Genomic DNA, 10,007 nt, shown 5'->3' with positions numbered 1-10,007 from the left:
TCTGGTGCAGTGACATTTCTGGGGGTCTGGGGAGGATTTTGTGAGAAAAGTCACTTCCATCTTTTGCAAGCCATCACAGCCAAGTTTTCAGAGCTGTAGGAGAACCCCCTATATTTGCCACACTGTGACATGAAGTATCTCATATCAGCAGGACAGAGCTTGATCAGGACTTCTTTCATCCATGCCATGGGGTGGCTGAAGGCTGAAAGTCATCTGTCTCATTTAGCATGGACTCTTTGGGCCCCGCAGCAGATGACTCCTCCTCCTTTGCTTTTTTCTCTCTCCTTTCTCTAGAGATGAGTTACACCATTTGTGTCTCCTTGCCAAGAGGGTGGACTGTTTTGCTAAATCATAATTGGTGGCAAAGTTTTGTCTCATTAGGCATTTATTTCTTGGGTTGCAACTTCTCATGACCATTCTGGTCTCTGTGAAATGGGAACCTCTGCTACTTTCACATTCTGAGAACTAGAAAAGCTTGAAAATGAATCTGATTCCTTTCACCTGATCTGAGATACGACCCTGGGTTTCCTTTCTTGTCAATGGAGAGAAACAGGTGTTTCAGGGAACAATTCAGGGAACAAAACAGGAGACGCTGCCTGTGTTAAACTTAGTGGGATCAACTGCTTCTGTTGGAAACGAACTCCTGGGACAAAGGATGCAAACCAGGAGCTCACAGCAGGACTAGCTCAGACACTGGTGACCTGGGTTAGCCAGGGAGGGATGATGCAGACAGGGATGGATGTGCTCTTGTGCAATTTCAGCTGTTGTCACTGCCACGTTGTTTTTTGCGGTGTAGGACTAACAGAGGGTCCCTGTCCAACACTGTGTAGAGCCCACAAGCTCCTTCTGGAACCAAGAGCAGACCAGCTGCTTCACCACGCTGCAACAGCAGCCAGGCAGCCCAGCTCCTGAGGGGACTCTTACCTGCCACCTCCAGGCAGAATAACCTGTACACTGCTCAATGTAGTGTAGCAGTTTGCCTGTGCCCAGCTTGGGCCTTTCAGGTGACAGCACAGCCTCAGGCAGACAGGGTTGGCCCTTGTAATGATGTGGCTGAACTGTGTTTTGAAGTTACTGCTCCAGTCCATTTCTGCTTCCTCTTGGCAGGGCTTGGGTGAGAATTTTTGGCTTCCTACCTCCTCAGATCTGCAGGTGTTATTTCATGTGGACATGCACCTTAGCCTAGTCCTGTCAAATGATTCCTGTCAGCCTAAAAGTTCTCAATCTGCATTTTTTTAAGCCTGCATCCTTCTGACAGAACTGAGGAAGGCCCTGTGTGCACAGTGGTCCTGACAGATGTGAGGGACAGAAACCTCTACAACCGGATCAGATTTTCAGCCCACAGCCTTTGGTTTCTCCTTGAGGGAAAAGGGATTGTAAACTTTCTTTTCTGTCTGGATATGTTACTTCTCTTGGAAAGCTGCCTTGTGTTTCCCTTCTCCTTGGCAGATCCAAGTATCATTTGTTTCAGCCACCTCCAAACCCTCCATAGCATGAAGTAAGAATGACTCAGGTCATAGAAAGACTGCTGGGGCCCCACATCTTACTTGTATTTTTTAATTTTTATTTAGATCAGCTATATGAGCTCAGGAAATCAAGACACAGAGGCTGTTCTTGAACAGGAAATGTCCATCGCTTGGCGGCAGCGCCCGCTGTGCCTGGTCCGAAGGTGAAGGGTTGTGCATCCCAGGGCCCTGCTTCTTCCCATCGGTGCCACATCTGAGCGTGCGTGTCCCAGTGATGCAAGGGGGAACGGCGGGGCTCAGAGTGCGGCTGGAGAGGGAAAGGCTGAGAGGCGTTTATCTCAAAATGAACTTTTCAAAGCTCTCCTCGCATTCCAGGATCTTCTTTTGCAGCCCGTAGTGCCTTTGCACGTTCATTTTGTAAATATGACGCTCTAGTCTGCTTTTCATATCTTTTTTCAGGAAGAACAGGTCCTGCACAATGGGAAGCACCATCACCTCTTGCTTTTTTGGTCGCTGACGTTTTGGAGCAGCAGAGGCTGGAACAGTCTTTGGAGTGTCATCCACATTGGCTGACAGGCCCAGTTCCTGCTCGAGTTTGGATTCCAGGATGAGGCTCTCCAAGGTGTCCAGGTCTTTGTGGCATGTGAGAGGCATCTCCATTTCCTTGGAGCAGACCTCAGGAACCTCTGGAGGTGGAGTGGGAGCAGCTGTCAGGATCTGGAGATCTTGCTGTTGCTGCTGCACACTACTGGCCTCAAGGCAGATGGCCAGCACTTCCTCACAGGATGGGAAAGTTTCTGGGCCAGGCTGCTCCTCAAGGTTTGTTCTGGGATGCCCCAGGCCAGGATGGACACTGGAGGCGTGAGCCATGTCGCCTTCATCCACGGGAGTGAGGGCAGAAGCCAGTGAGAAGGAGCCAAGGTTGCTCGCTGTGGTGGAAGTCCAGGATTCTTCACTCAAAGGTGACAGACACAGCTCTGTAGAGGAGTTGGCTTCATTCGTCATGATGCAAGAGTGAGGATCTTCTCTCGAAGGGGACAGAGGCACCTCTGCAGAGGAACTGGCAGTGCTGGTCAGGATGGAACTTTGGGCGTCTTCTCTTGAAGGGGACAGAGAGGCCCTTGAAGAGGCCCTTGAAGAGGAACCGACTTCACTGTCTGTGATGGTAATCCAGGAGCTCTCACTGCCATCAGGTGTCTCACAGCTGAGCCTGTGTGAGGAGGAGCAGTAGGGAAAGCCTGAGCCCAGCACTCCCCAGCACCCTGGGGCTCTCCCTCCTGCTCTGAAGGAGGCAGCAGGCTGCATCACAGACGTGGGGTCCCACCCAGTGTGTGTCCAAAGCCTCGTTCCTGCCTGCTGGACACAAAATCTCCCTCTGACCACGGACAATGTGGGGAGACTGTCAGCTCCATGCCATGGAGGTGAATCTTTCCATAAGGTCATCATCACTTATGTTTTAGGCCCATTAATTTTTCTACACCTTCCCCAAGTCGTTCCCCCAGGCATGTCTCTGGCCCCATCCCCATCTCCATCCCCATCCCCATCCCCATCCCCATCCCCATCCCCATCCCCATCCCGTCCTTAGTGGCCTCACTTGTCAAGGTATCTTGTTAGGTTCTCGACTGCCCTGTTGAACTGATCGGCTATTTCATATATGGGACCCATGTCTGGATGTACACGGCAGCTGCAGACGAGCAGAGGACAGTGTTAGTGGGACCTATTATGGTGGGGGGACACCAGAGAGGGCTGTCACACTCGTCTGGGGACAGCTCCACTTACTGTGTTCTCGAGGGCCGTGAAGTCTCCAGGAGGACAAATGCTGCAGGCAGAGGAGACACAGTGAGCAGATGGTGCATTCCCTGATGGGGCGGTGGGCTCGTGGGGCCAGGGGGTGTCTTTGCAGGGCACCTGCCCTTGCCCAGGGTCTGCTCACCTCTGACATCCCCCCTGTTGTCTCTGTGCTGGTGCTGCTTTGGTCTCCCTTCCTACACAGGCACAGAAAGCAGTGGGTGAGAGGAACATTCCCCGCCACCTCAGTGGCACCGGCATAAAACCAGAGCCCACCAGGGGAGACCTGTGCCCAGCCCAAGGCTGCTGGCCCAGGCTGGCCAGGGCCCGGCTGGGAAACGGCTTCTCCTGCCAGGCTGGGCTCCTCCAGCCCACCCCTGGGGATGCTCCCGGGCCCCTGCTGACCCCCCATCCTGCTGGCCAGGGCTCCGCTCGGCCCCAGCATTGACTCCTACCTGGGGCTTGGCCAGGATCGGCAGGAGGTGAAAGAGAAGCAGCACCAGCAGCAACCACAGCAAAGCCAAGAAGATGACAAAGGCCTCTTGGCTGAGGAACCAGCTCATTTCCCAGAGCTGGACAGACATGCCTGTAGAGTGCCAAAGAGAACCAAGGAGAGCTTGAGGAGGAGCAGCCGGTCCCAACTCGCAGTCCACTTGCTCTTCGTTCCCAGCTCAAGAGCATCTCTCTTCACCTGGCAGGTCGCAGGCAAAGTGCCGCCCAGCCTCACTCAGCCCCACCTATGTATGGGGCTGGCGTTTGTGATGCAGGCGTGACACGGGGCTGTCACCCTTTCACCAGCTGCGGTGTCACCAGCACTCAGCTGTGGCAACGTTTGTGATGCAGGGACGCTGGCAGCAAGTGACCCTCTCCAAGCTGAGCTGAACCGAGAGCGGTAACAGTCACCTGAGTATTAGACAATAGTAGCACAGCTGGAGCAAGCTCAGCTCATCAGGACCATGGCCAGCCCACCCCGTCCTGAGAGCTGTCCCTGTGCAGGGCCATACGAAGCCTCTGGCCTCTCACTGGAAAGGGCCAAATTCCAGGTCCTGACCTGCACTGCCCCTCTGACACCCCATGAACTGCCTGCTGGTCCTCTTGAGTCCCACCCGGCCTCAGCTCGTCCCCATCCCCAGGCTGGTGTCCAGTTTCTGTGGCTGGGATTGCCCCCACCAGCCCCATGCTTGCCCTGCTCCCTTGCTGTGGCTTTGGGACAGGCCCTGGGCGCCAGGCCCTGCCTCTCCTGCCTCCCTGGCTCTGCCAGCCCTCACTGCTGTCTCCTGTCAGCTTGGAGTCCCTGCTCCCCTCCTCTTCCTCTTCTGCAGACCTGCACTGCCCCCAGCCCAAAATCGCAGCCATGGTGTGCAGGGGTCATCCAGGCAGATGGAAGCCCATGCTGTCTCTGGAAGCCTGAAGCAGAAGACCAGTCCCAGGTCCCTCTCCTTAGGAACCTGAAGGGCCATCGTGGTCCTCTCTATAAAAGCTGCCAATAGAGCTGCTGCCTGACGCCTATACAGGGAGGGAAGAGAAGCAGTGGCACCACGGCTATGAGGGCATCTCCCTTGGGTATTGGCTGCCGGCATTTCTGACAGGCTCTGCTCCACTTTGCATGGAAAGGTGTTATTGGAGCTGTTCCGTGGCTCCTGGCACAGGACCAAAGGCATTTTCAAGAGGACTGCAAGGTATTAATTGAAAGGCAATAAAGAAAAAGATGCATTTTGACTGTCATGGGTCATTCCTACAGCACTGGTTGTCCAGTGTCATCTCTGGTGTTCCAATGTCCTGTCACAGTCTGTTTAAATCTCTCAATTTTACAGGGCAATGTAATACTTGAATAAAAATTTAATTTATGAGCTCATTAGGAAAGGAAACAAGCAAAAATGGCTATGAAAAGCTCAATCCCTTTTACACAGGCTAATCTAAAGTGAAATCATTGATTCAACACTCCATGAAGTTTCTGGCTCGCAACTCTGTAATTCATAAACTGAATACACCAGGAAAGAAGAGACTCCCGTGAGTTCACTTCAAGAGAAACAAGTTTATTGAGAGAGTTTCGGCTGCCTCGTAAGGCCTGGCAGAGATGTGCTGCTCTCTGGGTCCGTGCCCCGCTGGGCGCTCTGCCTCTGGACACCTGACTGGGGAAGAGCACGGTCAGGCACCCAAAGAGGCTGGTGCCCTCACTGAGGCTCTGCTTGCCATCCCCGTTGTCCTCTTCGCTTGGGGCTCCTCAGCTCTCCTGTCCTTTCTGCTGCTGGCAAATTGGGCCTCGCCTGGCCCTGGGAGCTTGGTGCAGGCACCATGGCAGCAAGCGAGGATGAGGCTGAGCACCCAGCAGCTGCTGCCTGGCAGAGGAGGTGTCTGTGCCCCAGGACTCCTGTGTTTGGCTGCTGTCATGGCAGCGCAACTGTGGTGGGAGCACAGTGCGGCAGAAGACTCCCATTCTCCAGCACAGCCACCTCCCCTGTGGCGTACCTACATGCATGCACCCGCTGTGGTTGCTGGGCGGCAGCAGCCCTCTTCTGGCCCTGCTGCCTCTTGGCCCTGTCCGCGGGTGGAAGGCTGTCTTCTACTGTCCCTTCCCTTCCTGCCTGCAGGGCAGGAGCATCAGACGGAGCCCAAGTGTGGGAGTCTGTGGCAGAATGCAAAGCCCCCTCTCTCCCCCTTCTTCCTTCAGTATGGAAGGAGTAGGCACATCTCCCTCTCTCTCTGCTACTTGAGGCTAACAGCTTCTTTTGTTTGGCCCCAGAGCACCCTGGCCAGGGCCGTTAGGAGAAGGGAGTGCCGAGGCGCCACTGAGCTGCTGGGCACCTGCGGCCAGTGTGGGGGATGTTTGGAGGCTTCAGGGGCACCCACAGCCAGTGTGGGGGTGCAGAGAAGCTTCTATAATGCCCACAGTCAGATCTGATCAGCCAATATAAAAACGGGATTCTCGTCGAGACTCTGCCCATTGTCACGGGTCTCTTGGAGCACGAGCAAGATGCTGCCACCGAGACCCCCCTGGGGATGAAGACTCTGCTTGCCTCGCCACCATGGGTGTGAGTAAAACTTCTCACAGGATTGCGAGTGTATTTATACTTTCCATGCACATTTGCATGCGTAACTTTCCGTGCTCAATATGAGCACGTGTAAAATTAATCCTCGCAGAATCGCGGGTGTATTTTCCTTCTGTGCTCATTTGCACACGTAACTTTCCATGCTCAATACAAGCATGTGTATAAATTATTTCCTCGCACAATCGCAAGTGTATTTTCCTCCCGTGCTTCCACATAAGCATGTGTAATATTCCGTGCACATTTGCACGTGTAAGTAAATTAACCCTTGCAGGATTGCGAGTGTATTATAAACTTACCCTCGCACAATCGCGAGTGTACACTTTCCGTACTCACTACGAGTACGTGTATCTCTTTTAAAATAATCCCACACCGTGTTTAGGCAAGTGTGTACTTCTCCGGGACTCAGGGATGGCTCCAGCATTGTTTTGGGTGAAGCCATGTGCATGCAGTCTGTGGACTGCCTGTTGTATTAGTTGCTGCCCCTTAATAATTTTCCTCAACTGATATCCGAACCTGTATTTAAGTCACTTTTGGAGTGCTAAAACCCTGTTTCTCACCGGTTTAATAAAAGTTGTTTTGGACTCTGTTGTCCCTTAAACTAACCTCGGGGTGCCTCCGTGACAGAGCCTTCCCTGCCAGACAGGCTGCGGCGCGGGGCTTTGCTGGGCTTGGAGCAGAGACTGCTGGAGACAGCTGTGTCCTGGGCGCTTTCTTTGTCCTTCTCTGCTCCCCTATGGCAGCAGCTCTGCAGGTCACCAGAGAGCTCCGCTGCTGGATCTGTCATTTGGCTCCCCACATTGCCTGGGGGCTGTGCCAGCGGAAAGCCAGCAGCTGGTTCTGCACATCTTCAGTGGCTTTCTCGCTGCCTTCAGGTATTTCTCCTCAGAGGAGGAGCACTGTGTCTTTGGGGAACTTCTGCTTGGAGAAGTTTCCAAGTCTGATCGCAGCCCAGGTGTCCCCACATCCTCATTGGAGCTGCTGTGCTCTTCCAGGGCGGGGTCTGCTTGTCCCATGGGGAAACTCTTCATCAAGAGTAATTCTCGTGTCCCCATGTCCCCATCAAAGATGCTGGGGCTCTCAGACACCTGCGCTGATTGCTCCTGGGTATCTCCCTCGCTCTGTGGCAGTGCCTGCTGTGCCTGGTTGGAAGGGGGATGACTGTGCACATCCCCTTGTGTCCCAGGGCTGTTCTCCTTCCCATCGATGTCTGCAGGGTCTCCTGACCGGACAGAGCAGCGAGGCTGTTTGGCAGCTCAGGGAACCCAGGAGACGCTGCCTGTGTTAAACTTAGTGGGATCAACTGCTTCTGTTGGAAACGAACTCCTGGGACAAAGGATGCAAACCAGGAGCTCACAGCAGGACCAGCTCAGACACTGGTGACCTGGGTTAGCCAGGGAGGGATGATGCAGACAGGGATGGATGTGCTGTTGTGCAGTTTCAGCTGCTGTCACTGCCACGTTGTTTTTTGGGGTGTAGGACTAACAGAGGGTCCCTGTCCAACACTGTGTAGAGCCCACAAGCTCCTTCTGGAACCAAGAGCAGACCAGCTGCTTCACCACGCTGCAAGAGCAGCCAGGCAGCCCAGCTCCTGAGGGGACTCTTACCTGCCACCTCCAGGCAGAATAACCTGTACACTGCTCAATGTAGTGTAGCAGTTTGCCTGTGCCCAGCTTGGGCCTTTCAGGTGACAGCACAGCCTCAGGCAGACAGGGTTGGCCCTTGTAATGATGTGGCTGAACTGTGTTTTGAAGTTACTGCTCCAGTCCATTTCTGCTTCCTCTTGGCAGGACTTGGGTGAGAATTTTTGGCTTCCTACCTCCTCAGATCTGCAGGTGTCATTTCATGTGGACATGCACCTTAGCCTAGTCCTGTCAAATGATTCCTGTCAGCCTAAAAGTTCTCAATCTGCATTTTTTTAAGCCTGCATCCTTCTGACAGAACTGAGGAAGGCCCTGTGTGCACAGTGGTCCTGACAGATGTGAGGGACAGAAACCTCTACAACCGGATCAGATTTTCAGCCCACAGCCTTTGGTTTCTCCTTGAGGGAAAAGGGATTGTAAACTTTCTTTTCTGTCTGGATATGTTACTTCTCTTGGAAAGCTGCCTTGTGTTTCCCTTCTCCTTGGCAGATCCAAGTATCATTTGTTTCAGCCACCTCCAAACCCTCCATAGCATGAAGTAAGAATGACTCAGGTCATAGAAAGACTGCTGGGGCCCCACATCTTACTTGTATTTTTTAATTTTTATTTAGATCAGCTATATGAGCTCAGGAAATCAAGACACAGAGGCTGTTCTTGAACAGGAAATGTCCATCGCTTGGCGGCAGCGCCCGCTGTGCCTGGTCCGAAGGTGAAGGGTTGTGCATCCCAGGGCCCTGCTTCTTCCCATCGGTGCCACATCTGAGCGTGCGTGTCCCAGTGATGCAAGGGGGAACGGCGGGGCCCAGAGTGCGGCTGGAGAGGGAAAGGCTGAGAGGCGTTTATCTCAAAATGAACTTTTCAAAGCTCTCCTCGCATTCCAGGATCTTCTTTTGCAGCCCGTAGTGCCTTTGTACGTTCATTTTGTAAATATGATGCTCTAGTCTGCTTTTCATATCTTTTTTCAGGAAGAACAGGTCCTGCACAATGGGAACCACCATCACCTCTTGCTTTTTTGGTCGCTGACGTTTTGGAGCAGCAGAGGCTGGAACAGTCTTTGGAGTGTCATCCACATTGGCTGACAGGCCCAGTTCCTGCTCGAGTTTGGATTCCAGGATGAGGCTCTCCAAGGTGTCCAGGTCTTTGTGGCATGTGAGAGGCATCTCCATTTCCTTGGAGCAGACCTCAGGAACCTCTGGAGGTGGAGTGGGAGCAGCTGTCAGGATCTGGAGATCTTGCTGTTGCTGCTGCACACTACTGGCCTCAAGGCAGATGGCCAGCACTTCCTCACAGGATGGGAAAGTTTCTGGGCCAGGCTGCTCCTCAAGGTTTGTTCTGGGATGCCCCAGGCCAGGATGGACACTGGAGGCGTGAGCCATGTCGCCTTCATCCACGGGAGTGAGGGCAGAAGCCAGTGAGAAGGAGCCAAGATTGCTCGCTGTGGTGGAAGTCCAGGATTCTTCACTCAAAGGTGACAGACACAGCTCTGTAGAGGAGTTGGCTTCATTCGTCATGATGCAAGAGTGAGGATCTTCTCTCGAAGGGGACAGAGGCACCTCTGCAGAGGAACTGGCAGTGCTGGTCAGGATGGAACTTTGGGCGTCTTCTCTTGAAGGGGACAGAGAGGCCCTTGAAGAGGCCCTTGAAGAGGAACCGACTTCACTGTCTGTGATGGTAATCCAGGAGCTCTCACTGCCATCAGGTGTCTCACAGCTGAGCCTGTGTGAGGAGGAGCAGTAGGGAAAGCCTGAGCCCAGCACTCCCCAGCACCCTGGGGCTCTCCCTCCTGCTCTGAAGGAGGCAGCAGGCTGCATCACAGACGTGGGGTCCCACCCAGTGTGTGTCCAAAGCCTCGTTCCTGCCTGCTGGACACAAAATCTCCCTCTGACCAAGGACAATGTGGGGAGACTGTCAGCTCCATGCCATGGAGGTGAATCTTTCCATAAGGTCATCATCACTTATGTTTTAGGCCCATTAATTTTTCTACACCTTCCCCAAGTCGTTCCCCCAGGCATGTCTCTGGCCCCATCCCCATCCCCATTCCCATCTTCTCCTTAGTGGCCTCA

General features: G+C 53.6%; 1 protein-coding gene across 1 annotated transcript; it reads right to left on the bottom strand.

Annotated features, from left to right (window-relative positions):
- Positions 1–1,561: 1,561 nt before the first annotated feature.
- Positions 1,562–4,169, bottom strand: LOC135579228 (uncharacterized). Its single transcript, XM_065060019.1, has 2 exons — positions 3,246–4,169; positions 1,562–3,150 (listed from the first exon to the last, which is right to left on the bottom strand). The coding sequence occupies exon 2, from the start codon at positions 2,910–2,912 to the stop codon at positions 1,800–1,802; it is 1,113 nt and encodes a 370-aa protein (XP_064916091.1). The 5' UTR covers positions 2,913–3,150; positions 3,246–4,169; the 3' UTR covers positions 1,562–1,799.
- Between the last annotated feature and the right edge of the window lie 5,838 nt (positions 4,170–10,007).

This window comes from Columba livia, chromosome 3, assembly GCF_036013475.1.
Source record: "Columba livia isolate bColLiv1 breed racing homer chromosome 3, bColLiv1.pat.W.v2, whole genome shotgun sequence".
In the NCBI taxonomy this organism is placed as follows: Eukaryota; Metazoa; Chordata; class Aves; order Columbiformes; family Columbidae; genus Columba; species Columba livia.
The sequence above is the reverse complement of the archived record's forward strand: the minus strand, read 5'-3'. Positions and strand labels throughout refer to the sequence as shown.

Excerpts from the sequence above, each read along its gene's own strand:
- LOC135579228 (XM_065060019.1), bottom strand. The coding sequence starts at position 2,912 with ATGATGACCTTATGGAAAGATTCACCTCCATGGCATGGAGCTGACAGT.